Source organism: Platichthys flesus, chromosome 19 (assembly GCF_949316205.1).
Source record: "Platichthys flesus chromosome 19, fPlaFle2.1, whole genome shotgun sequence".
Lineage (NCBI taxonomy): Eukaryota > Metazoa > Chordata > Actinopteri > Pleuronectiformes > Pleuronectidae > Platichthys > Platichthys flesus.
Genome location: NC_084963.1, coordinates 7,714,151 through 7,741,409, shown reverse-complemented (window position 1 = coordinate 7,741,409; position 27,259 = coordinate 7,714,151). Strand labels below are relative to the sequence as shown.

The 27,259-nt window shown below is 44.7% G+C and overlaps 4 protein-coding genes across 4 annotated transcripts; 2 read left to right on the top strand and 2 right to left on the bottom strand.

Annotated features, from left to right (window-relative positions):
• The first annotated feature begins 622 nt into the window (after positions 1-622).
• Positions 623-8,946, top strand: rnf208 (ring finger protein 208). Its single transcript, XM_062413560.1, has 2 exons — positions 623-1,321; positions 6,786-8,946. The coding sequence occupies exon 2, from the start codon at positions 7,788-7,790 to the stop codon at positions 8,565-8,567; it is 780 nt and encodes a 259-aa protein (XP_062269544.1). The 5' UTR covers positions 623-1,321; positions 6,786-7,787; the 3' UTR covers positions 8,568-8,946.
• A 135-nt stretch (positions 8,947-9,081) lies between these two features.
• si:dkey-106l3.7 (uncharacterized) lies at positions 9,082-12,875 on the bottom strand. Its single transcript, XM_062413559.1, has 6 exons — positions 12,193-12,875; positions 10,746-10,898; positions 10,441-10,603; positions 10,234-10,316; positions 10,002-10,099; positions 9,082-9,699 (listed from the first exon to the last, which is right to left on the bottom strand). Exons 1-6 carry the CDS (start codon positions 12,799-12,801, stop codon positions 9,588-9,590), a joined length of 1,218 nt encoding a protein of 405 aa, XP_062269543.1. The 5' UTR covers positions 12,802-12,875; the 3' UTR covers positions 9,082-9,587.
• A 1,736-nt stretch (positions 12,876-14,611) lies between these two features.
• On the top strand, positions 14,612-19,761 carry cimip2b (ciliary microtubule inner protein 2B). Its single transcript, XM_062412239.1, is given in 6 exon segments — positions 14,612-14,736; positions 15,502-15,707; positions 16,451-16,605; positions 17,365-17,482; positions 18,004-18,213; positions 18,347-19,761. Coding segments are annotated over 6 exon segments (849 nt in total). The 5' UTR covers positions 14,612-14,671; the 3' UTR covers positions 18,442-19,761.
• LOC133974607 (AP-4 complex accessory subunit RUSC2) lies at positions 19,553-25,700 on the bottom strand. The gene is made up of 9 exons (XM_062412238.1): positions 24,350-25,700; positions 23,805-24,057; positions 22,682-23,683; positions 21,382-21,458; positions 21,061-21,235; positions 20,850-20,955; positions 20,701-20,747; positions 19,824-20,508; positions 19,553-19,690 (listed from the first exon to the last, which is right to left on the bottom strand). The coding sequence occupies exons 1-9, from the start codon at positions 25,658-25,660 to the stop codon at positions 19,579-19,581; spliced, it is 3,768 nt and encodes a 1,255-aa protein (XP_062268222.1). The 5' UTR covers positions 25,661-25,700; the 3' UTR covers positions 19,553-19,578.
• Positions 25,701-27,259: the final 1,559 nt, after the last annotated feature.

Here is a 27,259-nt window from a genome sequence, read left to right as displayed (position 1 = left end):
GTTCACAATTTGTGCTTTGAGGCCGAGCTTGCAGGAATCCATTTCCAGGCCTCGAATACACAAAGCATGTCGTCGGTGCTGAATGCGATGGGTCTGGTGTTTTTCTTTTTTTGCTGCAGCCTCCAGTCAGCATCCTGACAGAAAATGAATTTGAGAGTGAATTTATGTTTTGTTTTCATTTTCTGAGATGAGCTGCACAGTGTAGATTAGATCTATTTGCTCCTGAGCTTCCTGTCTGTCTGGCTGGTGTGTTTGTGTGTGTGTGTGAGTTAGTGTGGTTGTGTGTGTGTGTGTCTGTGTGTGTGTGTGTGTGTGTGTGTGTGTGTGTGTGTGTGTGTGTTGATGCATATGTTCATTAGGTGGGAGGTGGGGTGGCAGGGGAGCATAGTTGACGTTCCTCATCGGCTGAAATATTTTTTCTCTGGCAACCAATAACAGTGATCCTGTCTGCAGAGCCACTGCAGTGTGTGCTGCAGTGAGAGAGAGGGGATGAGAGGGAGAAAGAGAGGGAGTGTGTGTGTGTGTGTATGAGAGAGAGAGAGAGAGAGAGAGAGAGAGAGAGAAGAGGGGGTGGGGAGGCAAAAACAAGCCACATGCATAAGGAGGGAGCCAGAAGCCCAGAGACAGAGAGGGAGAGCGTGTGCGAGCGTGCATGTGTGTGAGTGAGTGCATGTATGTGTGAAAACACTGCGCATGTGTGACTGTGAGGCGCACTGACTGAAGCAGACAGAGGAGGACGAAGAGGAGTAATGAACGGCAGCTGAGGCGAGAGGAGAGGGACACAAGGAGAGGAGGTGTTTCACTGAAGACCAGGGGAAAGAAACGGGCAGACCGAAAGAGAGAGAGAGAAGCAGCACAGATCCTCAGGTCACTGCACAAGAAAAAGGCAGAATAATATAGGCTCAGCAGGAGAGGGAGAGAATAGAGGGATGGAGGGAGAGATACCAGAGGGAGACGAACAGCCACAGCTCATCAGAGGAGGAGTGAGGGCGGGAGAGTGAAGGACAAAGGTACCAGGGAGGAGAGGAGAAGATGCAGAGCTCGACGAAAGCAGCCCGAGACATGACGCATCCACCTTGCAACAGACTCCTCCATCTTACCTCCCCTCCATCTTTTCCTGCCCTCGCTGCTGCTCGCCGTTCACCGTGCTAGAGCCAAATGGGTGGAGGAGTGCATCCTCCCTCTGGCAACACATCACCCTGAACAAAGAGACAGAGCGGCTTGGGTTTAACATCACGGGGCAGCATCAGCAACATCGACAAGGACTGGAAGAGGAGGGCTGGAGAAAGGACTGGAACAAGACGAGTGTGTAAGCAGACAGGTGAGGATGAGGAGAGGCGTGTCAATCTTCATATTCTGTGTCTGTGTCATCTGTACGTTCCAGATTCTGACTGTGTTGCATACTGACACCTATTCATCCCTCTTTGTGGAGGACGCATTAGACAATCTTGGCCGTTGGCTTTGTTGCTCTGAGCTGGGATTTACATGGTTGTTGCATCATGGCCGTCCATTTTGCAGACAAACACACACATACACATGCCTGCATGAATGGAGGCATACGTGCCCACACACACCTGCACCACCCTCTTATCTGAACAGACAAATAGAATGGTTTGAATGTGCACACATGGCCGTGATGATGCACGAATGTGGGTGCGGATGGTGTCACGTAGGTGTCACTTCCACAGCGGTTATGACATTTGAAAGAACTCTGCACACACACTGTGTGTGTGGGGGGGGGGGGGGGGGGGGGGGCACGAGGAAGGGAAGGTGGGGATGACAGGGACAGGGCAGGAACGGCCTGTTCTGTGGTTGTCAGCAGGCGTCTCTGTGTTGGCCATACATTTGCGCTGCAGTAAGAGTGCTGGGTACACCATGCTGCGATTGCATAACTGCTGCTCCCCCCCCACCCCCACCCCTTCACAGGCTCGAGCTGCTGCTCCATCTCAAAGCATTTCGAAATTTTTTTAGCCAACTCACCTCTATCCCCCTGATGACCCCCCCCCCACCCTTGTCGAGTCATGCAACATCAACAACCCAGCGCTGAGACGGCCTCCTTCGAATATGAAAATCAATCACCTCAGTCAGTCAAGTCACCGGTGCTTTTGCAGAGCTGAGCCTCTCCCTCATTAATCTTCCACGAGGTCTGTGTAGGTGGAGAGTCGCTGGTTATCGCTCAGGTTTTTCTGCCTGTGTGCAGCTCTGCCATGTTGCTGTGGGGGCAACTCAGTCGAGAACAAAGAGCACTTGAGTTGTAATGAATCGTGAGGCAAAATGGCCGATGTCTGCCATGAATGAACGCAACCTCCCCACACGCCCACCAGGCAAAAACACAAACACTGGACTGCAGGTGTACAGAGCACATGCTGCAGGGGACGACAGTGTGACGGACTATATGCATCACCCCTCTGAGACAAACACTATATCTGGAGCTGGATTCTTCAGGAGCCAGTATGTGCATCAGCCTTAAACCAACCTACTGTAACCTGCGCAGGGGGTTTATTCTGCAGAAAATGATTATGTACAAAAAGTTTTTGAATTTTAAGTTTTGTATATTAACAGAAAAACCAACACGATACAGAGTTGCATCTCTCATGTGCAAATAGCATCCGCGTGCATGCAAACAATTCACAATATTTCACTAAATCCCTAAAAGCAACATGATTGCCACAGAGAGGAGATGCGGCCGGCCACCCTACAAAAAAATCTGGGGATTTGTTCCCAGATTACGCAAATACATATTATGTAATCAAAAATATAGAGCATTAAAAGCCCACAAGACTCGAGCAGCTCTGTGGTGGCAGATGTGTTTTACCAGCCGAGGCACGAATGTGGATACAAATCTCGACATAACTGGCATACCTGACATACTGCAGGTATGTGGTGTGTGGGCGCACAGAGACCCCGGACCCTGCTGCTCTGATCGAGAGGGAGATTTTCATTCAGAGGAAAGAGAGAGAGAGAGAGAGAGAGCGAGAGAGAGAGAGAGAGAGAGAGATATGTTCAGGGTCTGTATGACTCATTCAGAATATGGTGCCCTTCCCTTGCTCTTCGATTTGCACAGGTGGGATCAATCCAATGTGTGTGTGTGTGTGTGTGTTTGTTTTGAGGGAGAGAGAGAGAGAGAGAGAGAGAGAGATAGATAGAGAGAGAGAGAGAGAGATAGAGAGAGAGAGAGAGAGAGAGAGAGAGAGAGAGAAGGGGAACACAGTGGGTGTGTGCAGGGCCTGTCCCTGGCATGTGGAGCATGTTTGTATTTTCCTCTCCTGCAGGTCAGGTGTGTGTTGAATCAGACAGCGTTGAATCTAGACTGACTTATGGTGTGTACTTTCAGAAATATTCCTCTTCTTGGCTCCTGTCTGCTTGTTATCAGTTTGTTTGTGAGTCCACTGGAATGTAAAGGGTGGTTCCATGTACGTGATGGGAGTATGTCTGAGGATTAGAACGTTCTAGGTGGGATACGTGTGTGTGTGTATGTGTGTGTGTGTGTGTGTGTGTGTGTGTGTGTGTGTGTATGTGTGTGTGTTTGTGTGTTTGCGTGTGTGTGTGTGTTTGTGTGTGTTTAATGGCGTGAGGAATTCGCTGCCCAGACAGACTCCTCTGACATCTCTGTGGTCAGCTCTCCTCTTCCTCCTCTTGCTTGTGATGACGAGGTCAAATGCCTGCCATGATTTCATTAGTGTGATAATTCCTCTGCAGGGAGAGGAACCAGAGATATGTACACACACACACACAAACTCACACACACATAGACACACACACACACCCTCTCATGGTGCGGCAGTTTTAACTGTGGTAATATGATGGCTGCATGGGCCGAGATGAGCTCCTTACGTAACCGGAGAGAGGGCTCGTGTTGATGAGGAGGAGGCTGCGCCAAAGTGGGCCCATCAGCAGGTCGTCTGCTTCAGTTATCAGCCCTTTTCATAGCACTGTCACCAAATTAGAGGGTAATTTTAGCTGCTTCATCTCCCCCAGGCTCAAAGGCTCCTCTCATGCAGTCTGGCTGCTTTATCAAATCAAACCTATCGGCCACAACCAGACTAAAGTATTCTCACCAAAGCTGTTCACAGCCACAAAAAGGAGCTAAACATAGAACATCTGAGAGAGAGAGAGATGTGAATTTCCTTCATGGGAAAACAACAGTCAATCTCATATTGGATTTTCGGACACTATATCTAAGGGTTAGGGTTAGGGTTTGAAAAAAACTCTAATTTAAATATAAGTATAAGTATGAAAAAAATTACTTTTAGATCGTAACTTTTTTGTTATTATAATTTCTTACTTTTGGACCATATGCATCAATGCCTTATGTCGATCAATACAATAATGTATAAATACAAAACAGTTTGATGAAGCCAGAACTCTCAAAATGTGAATTATCCAAACACAAGCAAAACCTTTTACTATTGTTTATCTTAAAACATCTAATCATAGAAATAATAAATAAGACTAAGAACCTGTTCAGGCATGAAACACCAACAAATCAGACAGCTCTAGATACACCATGCCAAAGAGACCATAATATTGACTTTATTTAAAAGGTTAAAAACGTATTATTATTATTTTGAAGGTATTTGTTCTAAAACAAGTGATTATTAGTTTCAGGATATTTTGCTCTCACCAGGTCAATCGGCATTTTGAAGTGATGCAAAATTCACAATCATCTTTGATTATTCTCTGGTGATGCAGGAAATATTTGGTGCCACAGTCGAAGCCATAACTGTAAAATTGATTCTAAAGATATTTTCCAGTATCATTTCTAGTTTGGGCCTGGTAGGGAATTATAAACACATTCTTGAAGGTGGTTTCTCAAAAATGTCTTCTGTAAATATCCTCTGACAGCAACAAGACGAGATGCACCTCGGTTAAAATAGTGTAATATTTATCTCTGCTGCTGATTCCTCTGCAAATGTGTGTGAACATGTGCATGCAGCGGGATGAGAAAGAAAAAGGAAGCTGTATTAAGAGTTGCAGCACTGCAGGGATGCAGAAACCCATTTGGTGACTCTGTGTGTTTGAGTGTGGAAACAAGTCTACAGATTCACACAGAAAGATGAAGGAGGACAAACAAACGTCTGCTCATCAGCATCACATATATGTGCCCAGTGCGTCACATGAACATAATCGACCAAACCACTCGGGGACTGTTACATCTCTCTCATTCAATCTTGCAGGTTGGGGGCAGGAAACCACTGAGAGGTGCATAGATAAAGAGACCATAAATAGAAACCAGGACCAGTGCTGCGCTCGCGCCCTCTTTCTTTCTCTCTCCTTCTCCGCACCATGTAGGTCACCTCCTCTGCTCGGTTCTTTTATTTCTCCCTCTAAAGAATCATCGCTCATGACAACCGCGTGCTGAATGAGAGATGTGTCATCCTCCCTCTTGTGTTGTTTGGCAGCTATTGTTTCGGTCATGCTAAAAACTCGTCCTCTCTCATAAACCCACACACAGTTAGACACAGGCCCTGCACGCAGAATTGAAAAACCTGTTCCCACTCAGGCCAGAGAGGAACTGACGCAACTCGCGAGGCCATTGAGTGTTGTCAGGAAACAGGAGCCGTGACGAGAGCAAGGCCGCAGCGTGTGTCACAATCACCTGCTCGGAAAACACAGTGTGTGGTGGACGTTAGCCTCCGGTTGTTTGTCAATTTAGTCTTAATCAGCACTTTATAGCTCAGTTTAGCTTAAATCCTGCATTTAGGCTCGATTTTTACATATTAGTGTGTCTTGCTCGTGCTCAGGAAAAGATGATTTCCAAACCAAGCACCTCATATCATCAGCAGAACGACAGAACTACGGAGCAGATTAATCTTAAACCTCCTTTCAGACGTGCAGCAGTGGGAAGGGAGGACGCTGCAGTTTGAGTATGATTGACTCAGTCCCAAGCAATCCATGTAGTTTTTGAAATATACATCAGTGTGATAAGAACTACCGTTATAAAACTAATAACATTAAAATAATTTAACGTAGCCAATACTTTGACTTTTTAGTTTGGTCCATGCCCTTTCCACTAACATTGAGGAGATTTATGATATATACTGCAGCCAGCCACTAGGGGGTGAGACACTTTGGCGTCACCTTTGGAGAACTGTTATGTCGTCAATATTAACAGTCTGTGGTCTCAACATGTCATTCAAATGACCACACCTTTTATTTGTATTGTAAGAAACACAGGAAATGTTTCTAACACTGTGTCAAGGAAAATGGTAAAGATAAGAAATAATATTTTTGACAAAATGTTTGCTGCCCCTTTGACCCAGAACCTACTGACCAAGCGTGATATTTTCATTATAGAAAACTAACATCTCAAAGCCTGTGTTCTGCCGTTACTATGTTTAGCAAGTCCTCCATGATTGTATCTCATTTGTATTCCATGTTAAATGCCATTGAAATTCAGCAAAACAAGAAAACTGGCCAACACTGTCGCCACGCAGTTCAAATCCCGGTTTGCCAAAGGGACTCTCTGTGTGGAGTTTACATGTTCTCCCTGTGTCTGCATGGGACGTCTCCAACTGGGCCTCCTCCCACAGTCCAAACACATGCAGATTATGGTCAGGAGATTAGGAGACTCTCAATTGTCTGTGTCTGTGTGAATGTGAGTATGAACGAGTGTACGTTGGCTCTGCGATACGTTAGCCACCACCTCTTGTCTGATGTCAGCTGGGATTGGCTTCATACCCTCCAGGACCCTCCCAACAGTATAGATGATGGAAGGATAAAAAATGTGTTTATAAGGGCAGAAGTTTGTATTTGATATTAACTATATCTTCTTTTTTTCACAGGAGGATCGACCAAAGGAATCAGTTTTCAAGTCGGACTCACTGAAAAAGGGAGACAAGCACAGAGCCACCTTGCTGACCGTTACCACTTCTGCTGCTCGGGTGGGAGGACTGTTTGAAAACCAGAAAGAAGAAACACCCTTCACTCCCACCTTTGAGGAATTCAGGAGTCTTGAAGCTCATTCCAACAGCTCTCTGGAGCACTATAGGAAACCTCCCAAGAGAAGACCTCCCTCCCTCTTATCAACGAGCCACTGGGAGGGGTCGCACAGGGTCGCCTGACCAAACTGGACCAAGAGCAAGGAGAAAGAGGTTGTTCTCATTTTCAGAGAAACACAATCGCGGCCAAACACAAGGAAGTTCAGCGAGTGTTTTAAGTGAGACACATGTAAAGGCAAGAGTTTCCCTTGGCAGGCCACAGGATCTAGCTAGAGACAACAGACTTCTTGGACTTATCTGAACTGCCTGTATACACTCCCTCACCCCCTCCCCCTCTCTGTGAACACAGAAACCCTCCACCCTGTACTGTATGTATATAAGAGCATCAGTGTGCATATGAGATTATTTATTGATGTCCACCGAGTCAGAACATATCTTTGTGCTGAAGTTCTAACTGTCCGTGTGTGTGAATATTTGTTTCTGTACCTAGTGGTTACTGGTCAGAGACAGCACAAGAAACTTAATCTTAAAGTCGCCAACACTGGTTCGGTTCTGTAAACCGGATTGTTAAATCATCCACATATAAGCTGTGACAGTGTGAGAGCTGCGGGTTGTGCTGCTCTGGCGGAGCTCCACTATCTGTCTTCCCCTCATAAAGACTCAGGCTGACAGGAGTGTACACCAGGGGGGGTTTCTGAGGGAAAACATGGAGGAATCCATCCGTCCCCATGTCCCCTCAAATGGCTGACTTCAGACCAGGAGCCCAATCCGTTAACCCCTGTGCAGAACCAGGCAGGGGCGTCAAGCGCTGATCTCTCTCTCACGACCACCTCCACGCACGTGTGAATGTCCTGCCTCAGGCGTCAGACCGTCACCATCCCTATGGACACCGTCAAGATCATCCAGTCGGAGAAGTTCCCCAGAGAGTGCCCCGTGCCCGTCACGCAGCCCCGCTATGCCCCGCCCCCCAGAGTGGCGTGGGACGGCGGAGGCGAGGGCCAGATAATCGTCAACCAGGCCTGCAGCGACCTGACCCTGGACATAGCAGTGTCTCCCAGGCCAACGGTGTCCACCCCGGCCCCCGTGACGCGCAGGGAGCAGAGCTTCCTGGCGCAGCGCAAAACCAGTGCCAACGAAATCTGCTACCACCAGTTCCAGTACAAGATGGAGGACGTCATAGTCAACCAGTACGTGCTACGCTCCTCCTCCACCTCCTCTTCCACTTCCTCCTCGTCCACCTGCTCGGGACCTGTCATGCCCTGCGAGCCCCTGGACTGCCCCACCTGCGGCCACACCTACAACTTCACCGGCAAGCGGCCGCGCATCCTCTCCTGCCTGCACTCAGTGTGCGAGGAGTGCCTGCAGATCCTCTACGAGTCCTGTCCCAAGTACAAGTTCATCTCCTGCCCCACGTGCAGGCGCGAGACGGTGCTTTTCACTGACTATGGCCTGGCTGCTCTGGCCATCAACACCAGCATCCTGAGCCGCTTGCCCTCTGACCCCAACGGGCCCGTGCAGTGGGGCGGGGAAGCCGACCGCAGCTGCTACCAGACTGTGCGCCAATACTGCCAGTCAGCCTGCACCTGCCAGATCGCCAACCCCTTGGCCTCCTGCGGCATCATGTAGGCAAGGGGGGGCACTGCAGGTATGACTCGACGTGGGCCCCCCAACACCACTCTTATCGTCTATAAGCTCGACCCTTTCTGCCAATTCCTTCCCCCTCACACACACATACAGTAAATAAATCCCTCCACAGATGTTATCTCTATATATTTAATAGCACAGATGGATGCTATGTGGGACTAATGGATGCTGGTGGTTCGATAAATAGTAAATACATGTATTTTATGTATGGACTGGAATCCTATTCGCCCTCTCTTGTTTGGTTGGACGTGTTTGTCATTGACATCTCTTTACATGGGAATGCCAGGGGAGGTCTGTCCCCCCCCAACCTCGGTGAATAAAGATTAAATAATGATAAAAGGAAACGCTGTGTGGCCTGGACTTGTTATAATTCAAACGAGCGATTACAGCTGAAGATTAAAGCCTTTTCTTTCTCTAATTTATTAGTAGTAGAATTTTCTGACTTAAATATTTGTCAAATTAAAACACAATCCATTTATATACAAATCACAAAAAGTATTTTCTGAATTGGTTTTAATTCTTCACAAATTAACATTTTCATGTTTTATATTAAACGTGAAGGGGTTATACATGTTATAAACACACATGTTTACCTTCAGACAAAAGCAGCTAAACATCTTTTAATTTCCTCCCTAAATTTTCTCCAAACTGGAAACAATTAATTAATCCAATAATTTACCAGCAACACCCAACGAGGACGCAAATAAAGACATTTTTCTAACAAAAATAACATTTATTATACATTTAAATTTATATTTATGGATTATTAACATCTTATGTACATGATGCAAAAAGTATACATTTATTTTATTCTGAGTTGCACAAAATAACAATTTTTCAGAGTAAAAATGAAGGCAGGTATACAGCGTAAATGCCTAGTGGGCAATAAATTAACATGGCAGATTGCTACATCACATGGGCCAAACAGGAAGTAGGTGAAATGAGTGATCGTGCTCAAAGCATCTCGTTCCACGGCAGAACCAGAACCAACAGGTCCAAACATCACGTCTGACTCTGTGTTTCGTTAAAAACAGGCAGAGGCTTCCTCCTCTTCCTGAACAACATGCTGAGCCGTCTTCGGGCCGAGTTTTTCTCAGATGACTGCATCTGCTGGCTGTGGAGATAAAAAATTCATCAGACGTATCTGAGGGAAAGCACTGTGGAAAACATGGGGGGGGGGGGGGGGGGGGGGGCTGTGTTACATGAGGAAAGGACAAACTGTTCGAGAGGAACAAATCCAGGGACTGAAAATGAACTCCCACCAGCGGCTCTGCCATCACTGTGGGCCTCTGCCATCACTGTGGGCCTCTGCCATGCTTGAGCAGCACATACGCTTCCCCAGAGCAGCTTGCTTCACATGAGATGAATAGCGCTGCTTCCTCAGTGGAGGTTATAAATGCTTAATTAATATTTTACCCCTTCATTTCTCTCAGAAAAGGCTCCTCTCTTCTGAAAGATGAGAATTTGGTCCTCCAGTTCTTGTTAGTTCTATTGCTCTCCTCTTTTGTAGACTCCTGAAAAGAGATATTGAAATGTTTGTCAAGCATTTGTAAAAAATAACATATTTCTGTGAAATAATATCTGTATTTGTTTGATTGCATTCATTACAGAGATAAAATATTATATTTTGCATCAGAGTGTATGTTACCTCCTGTGGATGCTCTTCTTCTAGCCTCTCCTGCAGGACATCTGTGCTCAGATGCTGCCCCCTGCAGTCAGATTTTATCTGTCCTGCACCGAACACACACATGCACGATTGTATTACACAGCATTCTTCTCTTCTCTCTTAAGACAAGGGGTCCATTTCTAGAAATATATTGACTTTATAAAATATATCAGGTAGAGCATGACTTACTTAAATGCAGCGTTGTAAGCATTGTGTCTGAAGCAGATCTCTGTCGAAAATGTCCATAAGAGTTCCTCTTAACCTGCTGGGCTTCACTGAAACTGGGTTCTTCGCTTTCTACATGTCCATCCTCCTCAGCATCTTGACAGTCAGGTTGACAGCTGTCAGGAGCCTGAAAGACAATGTCCTCTTGGTTTAATTCACTTCCTCCAGCGGTAAGAAGACATCTCGTCCTCCCCCATTTCGATAAGCTTGTGTCATGTTCCCAAACCCAGCACCGCGTGATGACTGTGACAGCTTCTTAAATGTTTCACCTGCACGTCTTTAAGTTCCCGCAGGGCGTCCATCTCCATCCGCAATGCTCGATTCTGAATCTTCTGTCTGGCGATGTTCTCCAGCATTTGGCAAACCTGCTCCAGGTAGCAGAGCCCAGGACTCAGGCCCGTCATGTCCTCCTCACCGAGCTCCTGCACAGAGCATTGAGAGAGAAAGTGTTATCATATATATGTGTATTGATTTGTGGTTATCAGTAGACAAATGTTGATGACTTAGGTTTTCCTATGGCGCCACCATGAGGTTTACATATGTGGTTTGGGTTAAACAACCATTTGACAAATTTAACACATTTATGGTAACTTTTGTGTTTCCTTCATGTCTCATACAGAACCATCACCAGGTCAAATCTAAGTTTTGTCCAATACTTGTGTTTATACAACATCAACCTCTGTGGTAACCCGAGTAAACTGAGATGTCAGCATGTTGATTTAGCATTTAGATTAAAGCAATCTCATGTCCAGTCATCGACTATATACAGTATAAATAAAGAAGGACGACACAACAGCTCAGCCAGAAGTGAAGGCAAATCTTCGCTTGACTTTTTTCTTCATTTTCTTTTCAAAGATACAGCTTTTTATCATTTAAATAAAGTGAATATAATATTTTAGGCTTTGTTTTACCTTTTTGAATTCATTCTCTTGTTTACCTTTAAATGAACTTTGTAAACAACAAAGGATAATCTCAACCTGTTCGGTCAGAATGTCCAGATGTGTCACATTTTCGATTAATGACTGCGAGAATGAGGTGACGATGGAAGTGTAATAAAATATAATTATTTGTTGATCAGGAATATATATTTATATACATTTAATTGAGTAATTACAGCTGGTCGGTACAGTTTCTATTTTTCCTCGAACCCTGATCCTCATACAAGGAAATAAACACAACCATTGTTTAACGATGACACTCAGTGACTAATATGAAGAGGAGCCAAGGTGTCAACCATTGTAAATCAAAATCCAATCTTGAGTCCAACTTTTTTTCCCGGTGCCTTGTTAACAACATGTCAACTTTATTTCAAAGGAACTTCCCAGACTGCTCCACGTCCCCCACTCCCATTCCTCTCATGCCTGTGGGCGTAGACCCAGCTGGGCAGACTGGTTTAAGGTCCCTCACACCCCAGATGGACTGATGTCACGTAGCGTGCATTAAAGTAATCCTGCTAAAGTAATGACACACCCGGTAAATGTAGGTGAGAAATAGAAGCTTTGTTAAACTTGTTTGACTTTCTTTCATGCTTTCCTTTAACATTTATAAGCCAGTGCTGCTGGGCAGGACCGAACATGTTTGGGTGAAACTGGTGTAAGTGTGAAACTAGGAGAGCAAATGAGAACAACCCTTTTCATTGACGGGAATAAGACGCGGCGTAGATTTGTCTCCGGCTTTTCCAAGAATGACAACACAGTTTGGTTTGTGACATCTCACCTCTGGTTTCAGCTTGTCCCACCTCAAAGACATCGGCCGTCTGCAATTCTCTGACATCTGTCGGAGGGACGCAGAGTGGTTGAGTGTCCTCCCTGGCCCAAAGCTATCTGACCTTTGACCTCTCACGAATCCTGTTGAGTGCAGTTTGTCCATGGAAGATGCTCTGGGCTGTCTCCTGAGCACCACCTCCACCGTGAGGAGCTCTGAGTTGTCCTTCTGATTTTTGGAGTCAGTCCTCTGCAGCGCTTGCTCCACTCTCGAATGCAAGGCACTGGAGCCGTTCAGAGATTTGCTGGGACAGAGGCTCGGGGACGAAGAGGAGAAGGAGGAGGGCACAGGACAGGACAGCACAGGAGACAGTGAAGTGGAGGCCGGAGTGAGTCCCATCCTTTCTGGCATGAAGGCATCTATCTCTGCATTATCTGCTGAGGTGGTGGAGGGCGAAGCAGGAAAGGATGTGTCCGTGCTGGCCGTCTCCACTCCAGAGTCCACCGATTCTGAGCGGAAGTTTGGTCCAGTGTCAGAGGACGGTGTAGGAGAGCCTGGGTACGTGCCTCCTTCATTCACCCAGGCCTCCATGAGGTTTCCAAAGCTCCTGTAGAGATTCATCCCTGACGGTTTCTGTCCCTCACACCTGAGCAGGAACAAGAAAGAGACGCACTCACCCACGCCGTAATTAGCCGAAGTGAGGTGGTGATGTAGCATTCAAGACATTCCCAGAGATCCACCTCCTTTGCTACACCACGCCCCTGCCCATCATCCGTCCTGTCACAGAGCCGTGCTGCGTGTTCACACCTGCTCCTCCCTGTCACTGAATATGGGAGAGGTGCTATGACTCACCTGCAACAGCGTTTGACATGATTTATATGTCCGAGCATCTGTAAGAAACCCCAGAAAAACAACAAGAGCAAGTCAGGACGTGGCTGCACAGATTTAACCTGTGTACACCCTGACAGTCCTGCAGCAAAGGGAGTATTTACAGAGGAATGCCGGTAAATATTAAAGACACAACAACAAGTCTGTGGTCTGTTTTTAAATACAACACGGAAACCAACACATCTTATGAGCCACACGTCCTAGTGTGACAACAGACGTCCAAATTCCTTTGTGGACATACAGTACAATGGTATGTGTGTGAAAGGAGTGTGTAACAATGAGCTGGAACAGATAACACGTCTGTTTCGTCATTACTGCAAACTGAGATTTACCTGAGACTGCAGGAATGTGTGTTTGTTGGATGTCTCAACCGTTGATATGATCTCCATTCCCCAGGCGAATAGAGAGAGAGCAGCTTAGCTGATAAAACAAACAAACCCATTCACAATCCTGGAAACACAAAACAAAAGCAGGTTTATACTGAGTCACCACAACTGTCTGGTGACATTTATATCCACTGATGTGGTAATGATTGTTGACAGGATTATTCCTCAAGTGGAAAATACTGCAGTTTTCCATATACTCCTACAGATACCTGATATACTGTCCCTCATCAAATCATATGCGACTTAAAAATAGGGAGGACTCTTTTTTCCTGTTAATGAATCTGTGATCACAACAAAGTCTGCACATCATATCTGGTTGTATGGACATTCTATAACATGGGAGATAAGATAGGTATATGGTCTGTCATTCTACAATTATCCATTTATTTGTTTCCCTATCTTTATTTTTCCCAGCGTTACAAGAAGGGTCAATGTGTTGACTGTCTTGATACATCACACACATGCCTTGGTATTTTGTGTGGACTTTAGAGTTTCATTGTACTCTTAAAATAAATATATTAATACATGGAAAAATAAATAACAAATGGTTGCTATTTTACAGACTAATTATAAAATAAAGTACTTTTGAAATTACATATATCTTAATCTGTTGCTATGGTAAAATAAAATTTGCAGAAAATACAATATATATATATATATATATATATATTTCTTCTATCAGTGAGAGCTGCAGAACGTCTGTAGGGGCCATTGTTGAACATCTATTTATGTATGTATGTATGTATGTATGTATGTATGTATGTATGTATGTATGTATGTATGTATGTATGTATGTATATATCTATCTATCTATCTATCTATCTGTCTATCTATCTATCTATCTATCTATCTATCTATCTATCTATCTATCTATCTATCTACCTTTTAAATTTAACTTTTTAATATATCAAATACATACACAATATCTGTAAGGCTGAGCCACTTGTTGGCTGAAGTAAATTATTGTTATGGTCAGTCAGTGGGTTACTGTAACTGAAACTGCGTTCAGGCCACAGACCAGCGGAGAGCAGCAAAGCTCCTCTGATGACTTGTTGTTGAACATCATTGTTGTCCAGGAAGTTTTCGGTTTCAGATTGTCGACACTGAGCTGTGAGCCCCTGTGCGTCTCTGTTTGATTCTCTGTAGCAACCAACACACTCCACAGGCACAAGGCCCCGGACCTCAGTCCTCAGCCTGCAGCCTTTAGAAGGAGCAACATGGAGACGTTTGCCCCCAAACTCAGCAAAGCTCTGCTGACACCTGATCCACATTATATTCCAGGGTGAGTTCACGCCTGCAGATATAATAACGCTGTAAAATATTCTGAGGATTAAAACAAATCACGAGTACGCTCGCTGCTAATTGTGCTACGTTACATTTGTTTGGGGTTAGGCTTTCTAAAGGCTCTGCTTCTCATTTAAGGGGGGCACACATTAATTACATTACATTTTTGAAGCCCTAAATGAATCTAAAGAGACACAATGTTAAATAACCTGAATTTGTATTGCTTAAATGATGTTATAATGTTAAATCATCAGTTGAATTCAAGTTCAACTCAAACAAAACATTTCTATAGTTCACCTATTCTTACCAATAAGATTGGTAAGAATGGATTATAGATTATATAGATTATAGATTATTTATTATTATTTTCAAGGTGCAAACCCGATTATTTTCAAGGTGCAAACCTGATGATAAATAAATGTTAAATTTCAAAATGATTTAATGATAGTTTAATGATATATTATTGATTCAATTACGTCACAATGAGATGATATATGAAACATAATACAGTCAGTTATCGCAATTATAATAATTTATTTATTCAGAGTTGACTGGTAATTAATTACCAAAATATTTTTCTCAAAACAGTCAAATCCTGGATCCTTTTGCTCAGACCCCCAAGTCTGTTTTTCAATAATTCTAATAAATAAACCAATTGATCCATTGTGTATACAAAATATAACCTACAGTATACTTTACATTAAAAAACCTTAACATTTAAAAACCTGCGACACCTTTACTACAGATTCTTATTATTTCCCAGGTATTCAGGGTATTGCCCACAGCTGAAGTTTCACATGGGGAAGACTTAGAGCCAGCACACGGCCGAGCTGCTGAGCAGTCCTGATGTGAAACACTCCAGTCGCCTGGTCCTCAACACCGGTCAGTCTCCTTCCACCGACACAGCTGCTCTGACACTGAGAGGCATCCCCAACGGTAACCTGAAGAAGGTGATACCTGGATACACAGGTAGGTGTCACACACTCACTCACACTGGGAGTCAGCAAAGTAACCGAACACCTCGTGGAAAAATTATTTCATACTGGAGACAAACAAGGTTTTATAACAGTTCAATTCTCTTTAACTCTTATTATGTAGTTATGATGATGATGATGATGATGCATGGCTGGTGGCTGCAGGTATCAGTTATAAATAATGTCAATTAGGCAACATGAGAAGAAATATACTGTTTGCAGCTGATAAATTATAAAGTGAACTCAACCAGGCGAGTGCAGAAGTATTGAAAATCAGGATCACACCCACACAAACTAAACACACACACAAACACACACACACACACACACACACACACACACACACACACACACACACACACACACACACACACACACACACACACACACACAAACACACTCACACACAGTTGCATGAAGGGGTCACAGGCTGAAGCTCACAGTGATATAATGAACTTAAAGTGCAGTGTGTGACTGTTTATAAGACCAAGTTGTGTTTGCAGTGGTGTTGTTAAAGATAACGTTTTTTTGGTAGTTTTTTTTTAATCTATTTATAATTGCTGTTTCAAAATGTGTTTGATTTTTTTATTCTGTATTTTTAAAGGGTTTGCGCACTCAACACACAAAACAACCCATTCTATGACTGCTCCTGACAAGCCATGTACAGTAGATAGCCTTATGTTTTATTTCAGATTAAGGTGAAAACAAACCCTTTAATGTTGCTTGGTGCCGTTTCAGGTTTCATCCCAAGGAGTCAGAACTACTTTTCCCGCAGCTTCTCTGATGTCTGTTTTAAAGCTCAGGCCGAGTTCCACCAGGAAAGAGAAGCGAGGAACCTAGAGAGGTCAACAGAGCTGCCGCTTGTTTTCACCTCCACCAACCGACAGTTTGAAGTAACCCCTCTCTCACCTCTGTCTTACACATACATGACCATTGCTCCTCAGAGTAGGTTCACTCTGGTTCAATTATCCATGGTGGAGCTCTGCTGACACACAATGTGATGTAATCCTACAAAACACAAACAGAACAGATGGCCTCGACAACAACCACGGACAGATTCACCCATTTTATCTCTTGATTTATTTAGTAGATTAACTTCCAACTATTCAACTTTATTGTCATTGCAAAGTACAAGTACAAATACAACAAAATGCTGTTAAGCATCTAACCAGAAGTGCAAAAAAAAGGCAGTAAAGTGCAGGGTATTGTGTGTGTGTTTAAAGTGGAATGTAAATAAATAAGATATGTAAAGTAAGAAATATATATGGAATAGTACAGTATTAACAGGTACTGTATGATATAAGAACTATGAGCAGTAATAAATATATATGGAATAGTACAGTATTAACAGATATTGTATGATATAAGAACTATGAGCAAGATAAATATATAAAAATATATAAATATGAATATACTATGGGGGGATAATACAGTAGTAAAAAAAGTAACAGTGTAGTGTATAGTGTATATGTATTTAGCAGCATATCCAAACCTCATCTATATAAGTTGCCAATGTTATTCTTATTAGAGTGTTTGTATTCATTATAGGGTATCATACAGAATCTCGCATCCATAAGAATTATGTTACAGTTTGTAAACAGTCTCATAGATTCAAGCATGTTTTTATTATTCTCCATCATCATTCGACCCAGAGACCAAAACGCTCCCTGACGGCCAACAAGGTGGTCTCCTTCAAGCCGTCCTACACCCCCGTCATCATTTCACCATATTCAATGGACGATGATAACCAGCACAAGCACTTTATTTCAGGTACAAGACAGAGTTTGAGTTGCTAAGCATGAAATATGCACGATTCTTACTGCATGCTTCAGCTGTAACAGGCCTTAAATCTGACTCCTTGGACATAAATTAAAGTGTTCAATGCTGTGGTCTTATTTTCAATATTTAAATACCGTTTTAGCTCTGTTTTGGTCTCCACCAACCCCATAAGAAATATCTCAATGATAGTCAGCTATGCATGTCACTTGGTGGTTGGCAGGTATAGCTCAGAGTGGGTTTATTCACAAAAATAGATTAATTTAATAATTATACTGACAGACTTTACGTCACAAACAAGTTGACAGATGCATAGTCCGAAAATGCTTTAGACTTGCCAAACTTGTATGGCTAATTAATTAACAATAGCAGTCAACATGTCAATCAAAGCCAAAAAAATATTCAGATTGTTAGCTGATATAATTTGAAGCTGTGCAGGCTCTAAAAGCAAAATACGTACAAACAAAGAACTACTAAATTATTCCTCTGACTTTATGACTAATGTTGGTCTTTAGGTTTTACGGGGCACGTGCCAAAGTCGCGTTTCCTGATGGGTAAAGGTTACCCCATCATCACCAAAGAGGCATTGATCAAATTTGGAAAGGAGCAGCGCAGTAACTCCATGTCCCCGGAGACCCTCAGGAAGGACAGTACAACTCCTCCCATCCCAACCATCTACCAATCAAAAAGCGGTGTGGTGCCATCATTCACGGGACACATCCCAGGTCTGTATCAGAGCGGCCGACACATTTAAAACCACAAAAGCCTTGTTTTAAGATATATTATTAAAGTTAATTGAAATGAATCACTCATTGAGAGAAAAGCATCAATTACGTCTAATGTTAAATCATCCCACAGGAAACAAGTTCATGTTCGGACACACATTTGGTCAGATTTCCCGGGAAGCGCTGGAAAGGTTCCGCATCGAGAGGCTCCTTCAAGAAAAGTCCTGAAACTGTCACACACTTATTTCTAATGATCATAACTGGCGTGATGGAAATCTTAAAATTCACATTTACACAAGAGCACCTCAGGGGCCCCAGGCAAAAGGGACCTGTGGGGCCCTACATCAAACCAAACCAGGCAAAACAAAACACTTTATACATGACAGACATTCTCGTCATCAACCAAACCTCTAGATGACGACGCATTTTGGCAGAGAGCCAAAAATTATCTAAGGGGTTTCTCAGAGAGTGGTTGTTACTATGAGCTCAGGGGGCCCCGGGCACATTCCTCGGTTTGCCATCCCTGTCATACGACACACTAATACAATTAAACATAAATAAACTGCACACAAGAAGAAGACAGGTAAATATATTAGGTCTTTATTAACAGATTTTGATTGTCACTGGGCATTAGAGGAAGCATTCAGAGGCTGAGGAGAAAATACTGTGGTATAATATCACATTACTCAATGCAGGGAACATATTGTCTTACTTCTTATCCAACTATCAGTCTATCAAAATATAGCTTACACACATTTAGGTACCTGAAACAGCCGGACGGTTGTGTAACTGAACCAACCTCACATGAACACACTCATTATAACAAACTATTGCACACACTTGAAATTCTAGTGCCAGAAATGTTTCCAGAAGCTCATTCTACAGCTTTAAAAACTTTTACAAGAGAATAAGAAAAGAAAAGCACAGAAGCACTTATAGCAGTCGACTGCATGTTATTCCAGTCATGCACCTACGGTAAATCCATGCTTGGAAATTTGCAAAAAAAAACAAGCTGATAAAAATCACTGACACTACAAGAGGTTGACGTGTGGCACATTTGCCACTTTAACAGTGTATTGCTTTCTTTCTTTGTTTTAAGACGATCGATAAGAGGAAGGATAGAGACTGACGGTGTAATATGGGAAAGTGATGATTTTGTACCACGTTAATGTTTAACAGTCTACTTTGGGTCATTATTCACAATTTATGATTGATTTTTGCCCTAAAGAAAAACAGATTAGAGTAACAGAAGTGACTACTTACAGTTCTTCCAGGTGCAAACTGAGGCTTTGGCTCTCGTTCTTCAGGAGGTTGAAACTTTTGTTACTACAGTAAATATGCCTTCACCCATAGGGGGCGTAATCTTCAGTAGTCCTTGGTCTTGTTTGTCTGTGCTGCTACTATCTTCATTGACTTTATGGATTGAGCCAACAGTCCAAGCTGCGATCTGTCCAAATGGAGCCACTGGGATGGTCGCCTGAAATCAATCACACAGAAACGTCATGAGAACATTGTCAAACTTTCACCGATCTAAGAAAGAAAAACTGATTAAAGTAGTGTAAAAAAAAAGAACAGAGTCTGTGCTTCTTTTGATTGAACAGGGTTCTCACCTTCTGCTTTGTGCTCCGATGTGACTCTGAGAAACTGTCTCTGCTCTGGTGGAAGAATCCGCCGCTCCAAACAGTTTGGCCCAGCGCATCCCCCCCTGACAGGGGCTCTCCACCTGGACACAAGCTGACGCATTCAGGGTCCCAGTGTCTTTATCTCTCCTCGTCTCTTCTTGCCCAGAATTGTCCATACTTATCTGAGACCAAGTATCTGAATAATTCTGGCTGCAGTCCTCCCCTTCAACCACACCGTCCAGGAGGTCAGGCTCTTTCTGGCACCACTCTGGAATAGGAGCTAGCCATGGACTCCTGTTGGCCTGCGTCCCTCCACATTGCAGCTTGATTGAGCTTGACTTGAGACGACTGGGTGACTCTTGGTGATGCACACCTATGTGTTGTGACATCTTGGTTTGCTGACTGCTGTGGCTGCTTTCCACCTTTCTGTCGGCTTGCAGAAGTGGCCAGCTGGTCGCTAGGAGGGCTGAGCACGGCTGAGGGGGGGAGACCCCCTGATCCTCGGGACACAGCTGTCTGCTACGCAACAGTCGGGGCTCCAGGAGCAGGTTGAGGTCGAAGGGCAACACGGAGAGCGGCTGCAGCAGAAGCAGCAGTTCCTCAAACAAGGGCTGACACTGGCCCAGTGACATTGACAGGAACCCCCAAGAGTGGTAGTATGTTGTTATCAAATCTGTGGAGTTCAGAAGATACACAATAATTTGTCTAAATTATAAGTCAATACTGTTATATATAATCATTTAAGGGTCTCAACGGATGCTAACAGATGTGTGTACTTCAGCTAAACACAGCATGCTGACATGGTCACAACATTAAAAGTGACGCTGCTAGTTTAAAGAAAAAACATTAAAGTTGGTTTACTAACTTCTTTGACTCTGAAAGTGACTGAGCCAGAATTCCAGAGCTCTTAAGCTGAAAAAAGAGCAAATCAAAATCAAAAGATATAAGAGGTTTTCATGTACAGTAATTTGTATTAGCATAATTTAGTATCGCTCAGTCACAGTTGGTACTTACTTAAGCAAACCCATTATGAAGGCCCTGAGTCTCATACAGTGGCTGGAGAGCTGGGGACATTGTTTGATTTTGGACGCCAGGCTGTGGAGGACTCTGGTGGATGGACCTGTCAACATCCAAGAGAGTTCATCAAAGAGTCCACAACAAGGGCTGTTACATTCATGACAGTCGCTTTGAATCCCATTCACTCCATTAAGCTACTCACAAATACCTATTCTGGTAGAGATGTCCACCAGCGTCCAGCAGTGGTTGCGTCGCTGCCCGATGATGAGATCCAGTTTGTGATCCCTGAGGCCGTCCTCTAAAATATTCTGGATCGCTGGACACAGATGCTCCAGAACCAGACCTGCAATGGTGGGACTCCAAGAGCTGTTCCCCAGACGCATCTGTGCCAAAGAGATATAAATATGATACAGCACCTCTGCTGCTGACTCAGGTTATTTGACTCCAATCCTATAATGTAAGTAATGGCAGTTTGGCTCTTCTCCATTGAGTCACATCCCTCGAGGGGCTGAGCTCTGCCGGTTCATACCTTTTCTTCTGGATCTCTGCTGCTGCCAAAATGAGCCATCATCAAATCCACCGCTCTGCTCACAGATCTGAGCAAACCTACAGACAATACACAACAAAGAGGTTTTGACAGGTTGAAATTATAACTGATGCTTCATGCATTCTATTGGCTGATATGAAACACTATTAAAACTCTAGCAATGGCATTACCCCTGTCAGGGAGGTTATGTTTTCCCCCCGTTGGCTTGTGGGTTGCTTCTATGTTCGTTGGCAGGATAACACAAAAACTACTCAACTCATTTCCATGATTTCCGTACATCATTGCAAGAAGAACACGCTAAACTCTGGTGCTGATCAGGATACTTGTCTTTTTAGGAGTGCATTGTGGTGAAGAGCCAAATCAAAATCAGGATCTAAATGATTTAAATGTGGTTTCATAAGTAGAGAGAGCTGGAAGTCTTATTTTTCTAGTATAGGCTGTTTCCAGTGCAAATCAACTTGCTTCAAGAATCTCCCACAATATTAATTTTAGTGCAGCAATTTAATATCAATCTTAACAATGTCTGCAGATTTATTTTTTACTTGAAAGACTCACATTTTTTAAATATTTTCCTTATTAACTAGGTCAGTGGAAAGATGAAAAAGAGAGAGAGAGAGAGAGAGAGAGCGCTTTCAGAGTTTAACCTATTGCAGAAATGCAAATGTGAACGAGAGCAGAAGATAATGGAGTCAGTTTTCCATTTCAGCAGTGACCCTGATTGAATTGCCTCTCTCACAGTCTGCCTTTCTTCATCTCATGGCTAGCCTCTGCAAATGTCACGGTGAATTCTTTATGCATGTTGACGCTGCCTGCAGTGCTGCACCACACTTCCTCTCCACCGCTGCTGCAAATACCTCCACGGACAATCGACCATTCTCAGGGTTCACGTTTATGTAATTGCATTGGCACCAAGCTTCCATATGGCAGCACTGAGACAAAATGATTAGGTGCATGATAAATCATTAACACCGTTTCTACTGCATCATTCTCCCTCTCGCTCTCGTGCAGCCTCACTCACATAGGCTGCAGAGCAGGAGGCTCAGCCAATCCCGAGCAGGGAGAGTTAAAAATAGGTCATGTTTGAAAGAAAGCCCCTTCAGGGTATTGAAGGCACTGCTGCAGCACAGTGAGATTTTATTGCTGTTCTCAGCGGCTCATCACTGAAGCCAATCCAATTACGGTGGAATCCTTGAGTCGTTCCTGCAACCGAGTCAATTTTCGCCCCAATTCAGATTCTTATGTGTGTCATACACCAGTGTGTCAGTCACGAGTTGACCCTCACCTCTCCTCTGAAGATGGCTGATGGACAGGGACTCATACGATGTATCAGGCGAGAGGCAGAACTCTGCTGGAGGCCGGTCGCTCAGGATCAGAGATTCACTGTGCTGACTCTGTGTCTGTCTCCCACTGTGCCCGGCAGAGTCCTGCAGTTGCTGTGGATGGAGGCTGGACGCAGCAGAAGAGAGCAGAGAACCCAAAGAGGAGAGAGGAGTGACCGAGGAGAGGGCGGCTGTGAAGCTCCCGTGAAAAAAGCCGGAGTCGGCTGAAGGTGTAGCTTTGCGCTGTTTCTTTTCTGTTTGTGAGAATGTGGGCGTAGATGAGGACACCTGAAGGTTTGGGTGATGTGTGTCAGTGGTTAGAGGTAAAATGGGGGGTGTATGAGAGAATATTGAATGGTAGGAGGTGTTCTGGGGCTGATGGTCGAAGTAGCTCTGCTCAGGGGTGAGATCGATCAGGTTCTCATAGGTGGGAATTTGAACTCGGGTCAACTGATTTGGAGCCGAGGTCGGATTTAAAAAACTGTTAGTCTGAGTTGTGCCTGAACAGGGGCTTGTTTTGTTCAGCTCCTGACTCCACCTGGGCTTTGGGCTGCTGTGATATGGATCCAGGCTGCTTTTTGATGTGCACGGACTACCAAGTCCTTGGCCTCTGCTGGCCTGGCTCCACGTGTGTCTGCGGCCCAAGCACTCCGGGCTCGGTGTGCAGGTGGAGCAGGTATCAGAGCTTGACGGGCCTTCCAGGAAGATGGGGCGGCGGCTGCCAGTGGGCGATGGCTGAAGATTAGAAAAGCACCGACTGCTTATGCCCTTGCCCCTGCGGCCGGGCTCGGAGCTGCTGGACTTGCTGCTCTTTTGGTTGATGTATTGCTCCAGGAGACAGCCCAGGTGCTGCGCCTGACTCTGCTGTTTGTCAGCGGGAATCAGAATGAAGGGCTGAATGGGCAGCGAGGTCGGCCTCTGGGCTTTACTGTAGCGCACCAGTGCGTTTTCCGATGAACACGCACCTAGGAGGAAGTAGAGGATAAGAGAAAGAGAAACAGATTTAAGATTTTACACTGAACAAAAACAGCTTCATCCATTTCTGATATCTTTGCATGGGTACGTGCATTGTGTTCCCCTGCTTACCCCCCTCAGCAGCGTCAGTATAACAGTGCTCCCGGTTCAGAATCACAGATGGCTGTATGGATGCACCACCTGTGTTGTGGCCTTTCCTGCTATGTGGGCTACACAGGCTGGGGCCCAGTGAACAGAGGTCCTGGATGCTGTCTGTCTGTTTCCTCCTGCAGAATCCTTTGTCAGTGGAGGTGGAGGCAGCCTGGTAATCATCGGTCTGGAAGTGGGAGGAGAACATGTTTTCTTTTTGTTGATCAACTTTGTCCTGAGAAGAAGAGAAAATATAGAACTGCTTTAGTTGCAAGAAACAAATCAACAGTCCACTTTTAAGCATTTATAAAGGACTATACTGTCAGGTAACTAAAAGCTCTATTCATTTACTAATGCTGTATAGATGTATGAGAAACTAGGCTGCAAAATATTAATAATCACTCATTGTTTCTCTTTAGGGGAAATCTGTATCTAATGGATTTAAATGTGGTGTTATAAGGACACTGTTGCTTAGCCTATGTATCCACTCTACTGCTCACAGTACAAATCAGATGTGTCTTAATTACCTTCTTCTCGTCTTTGTGCGGTCCTTCTTTCACATAATGGATGAAGAGGTGCTCTGAGGGAGGGAGGGGGCTGCTTCGGCTGGGACCCTCTGTGCAGCTGTTGACGCTGGACCAGGCCGGGCTGGGCGACTGGGAGGAGAGGTCGCAGGTCACAAGCTTGTAGTACTTCTGATTGGTCCCTGTGTCTAGTGTGCTCTGGCTCTGTAGACAGGCAGTCAGGTCTGATACCTCCAGAGAGGAAAGGCCCGGGGGCAGCGGCTCCAGGGAGAACAGGTTACAGTTAGAGTCGAGGCCCTGAGGTGACCAGTGGCAAGCAGGGGGCGTCAAGTCGACCTCGTCTTTTAGGGGAGAGTTACCCTTCATGTCAGCTTGTTGGAGGTCCCTGGTCCGAGTCTGGGGGACAGGGTGGAGGTTGAGGAACACAGATCCCTCATGCGACTGAGATGGGGGAATTGCAGGACTGCTGAGGTCACGAGGCGTGGCGGGGTTGTTGCTCCGGTTGTACATCGTGCAGAAGTTAACCAAGACGCCATCTGAACTGTTGCAGGAAGAGTCGCTGACATACTCTGTGTTAGACATCACCTCCGGGGAACATTTGTGTCGGTCGGAGTGCTGCTCTCCACGCCCCATCCTTGTGACACCAGATCTGTTCCCATGAGAGCACTGGGGGTCAGTCTGCAGCGAGTCCAGGGGGTCGGGCTGGTTAGAGAGACACTCTTGGTCGCTCTCAATGCCCAGCACGGCTCCTTCCTTGCTCCATACACCCTCCATGTCTCCAAGGGGTACGGCGTAATGTCTGGCACCATTTCTCAGTGGCCAATTAGAATTTCCATGCAATAGAAAAGAGGAGTCCTCGTGATATTTGTGCAGATTATCTCCATCGCTATCCTCATCTTCCTCGTCCTCATCGAGCTGTGTGCAGGGGAGGAATGAGTTGTGCGACCTCACGCTGCCTCTCACCTCGGAGCTTTCCTTCTCCAGGTAGGAGCTCGTCTCCTCTGGGGACGAGGTGGAGTCGTATCTCCCGCTGCTGTCGCTGGCCCCCCCCTCCTCCTCCTCCGCCCGGTCCTCATTGAGTCTGCTGTAGCTGCTGGAGAAAGGTCTCCTGCCACCGACGAAGCCTTGCTCTCGGTTGAGCGCGTCCTGCTCTGGGAGCGACACAGCTCGGGTCAGGCCTACGGAGCACAGACGGCCGGACCTCTTGGCCGAGCTGCACAATGCCTGGACGGGAAGCTGCCATGTGGGAAGCTGGACCACAGGGAAGTGGCACGCTATCAGGGTGTCGCCTGAGAGACTGGATGCTCCAATCATAACGCTGGATGAGGTTGGATCAGGAAAACTGGCTCCATGTTCCTAAGATTAAATCCTGCAAGAACAGAATCATTTGCAAGTATAGTAAATATAGACGAGTAGAAAATAGATCTGCTCAGATCAAGCACAGGCTGGTTGTCGAAATTTGATGCAAAATCCATGAGAACATAATGAGAATTAAAAATGGATATAAGTCAAACGTTTAATGGATCTTTAATACACTTCCTGAGGCTCATCAGACATTATCAGCTGTGCAGAATTCTTCATGCAATGATCAAGTTGAACTGAGTGATTCTATGAGGGAGGAAGTGACATTATTTCCATTTCCTAAAATGTCTACATTTTGAATTTTGTCCAAACAATGGTGACAGGCTGTATGTAAACGTTATTTATATGAATCTTATATTTGTTTGCTGCATATGAAGTGTTTATTTTTATCTCCCTGAGAGTTGGCTGCTGGGTTTTCTGGCCTCAGTGATCTTTGTGATTAAGGTCTCATCACAAACACATTCATGAGTGAACACGGCTTCTGTAGGTGTCAAACATAATCCAGTGGCTTTTCAAGCTGCAGAGCTGAAACAACCTCAGCGCCTCAGGGATCCAATTATTTTATTTAAGTGGTTAGTGAAGAAAGAAATGTGTGTTTCATTCTGGCGTAGGAGCTGCAGACAGAGCAGAAAAAAGATGAATATCTAGAGAACACCTGAAGACTCCAGCTGTCAGAGTCTGCTCCATCACTTCACTCCACTGGTCCCCCAGTTAAACTGTGTTTTCTGCATCTGGCCCTCAGCCCCCAACCCAGCCAAACCTCCACGATTCAGTCAACCATTTACTAACTCCTCCTCTCGTTGCCTGAGCCAACCAGCGTCTCCCCCACTTACTCAGCTGCTCTGTAACTAGGGCAGCTGCACTGCAGAGATGCTCCTGGCTCGGCTGAGAGTAAATACTTTTCCACATGAGTTTAGTTAAAGCCAAGAGTCGTAGTCACACATTCTGCTCCTGATTGAGGACGCACCACGCTCAGTAACGTCATAGTAAGCGTCATCTCTTCATGAAAAGCAACAAAAAGATAATTTCCAGGTAAACAGGTGATTAGAAAACCTCAGGAAACTGGATGTGAAATATTTGATGACACTTAATGTTAGAGAAGACGAAGGCAAAGTGAATAGAGATCATTCAAGTCATTAAATATGATCCTTGTTGTAAGGATACAATTATACACTCTTTTGATACCTGCCCTGTAAGACATAACCCTAAAGCTGTGTTACGAATTTAGAGTAGATGGAAAATCATGTTTGAGATGAATTTGTTTAGATGGAATTTAACCTTCATTTGTGTCACAGGCCTCAGTTCATGGCTGTTAAACCTCTGTGCTACTGTCGGCAGCCACATGATGTGTAAACAATCTAAACATCTGGCTCAGACGACCACGAGGATGTAATCCTCTTTATCGCCACGCCGCTACAATAACAACACCCTTACCATGACAACAAAGAGTCAACACGTCAATAACATGCTCACAGGCAGTAACACAAATTTACAGAATCCTCTCATCATGAGCACCAGCAATGATTAATCGGTTTCATCAGTGTTTATGGA

Bases quoted from the DNA above. Each gene is read 5' to 3' on its own strand.
- LOC133974607 (XM_062412238.1), bottom strand. From the start codon at position 25,660: ATGATTGGAGCATCCAGTCTCTCAGGCGACACCCTGATAGCGTGCCAC. The intron at 24,058-24,349 runs GTAATTAAGACA...TCTTCTTCTCAG, and splicing joins CGCACAAAGACGAGAAGAAG to GACAAAGTTGATCAACAAAA. The intron at 20,956-21,060 runs GTATTTGTGAGT...GGATGTTGACAG, and splicing joins GGACATCTCTACCAGAATAG to GTCCATCCACCAGAGTCCTC.
- rnf208 (XM_062413560.1), top strand. From the start codon at position 7,788: ATGTCCTGCCTCAGGCGTCAGACCGTCACCATCCCTATGGACACCGTC.
- si:dkey-106l3.7 (XM_062413559.1), bottom strand. From the start codon at position 12,801: ATGAATCTCTACAGGAGCTTTGGAAACCTCATGGAGGCCTGGGTGAAT. The intron at 10,899-12,192 runs GTGAGATGTCAC...TGCTCTGTGCAG, and splicing joins GGGACAAGCTGAAACCAGAG to GAGCTCGGTGAGGAGGACAT. The intron at 9,700-10,001 runs GTAAAATATTAA...TTATCTCCACAG, and splicing joins TTTCTGAGAGAAATGAAGGG to CCAGCAGATGCAGTCATCTG.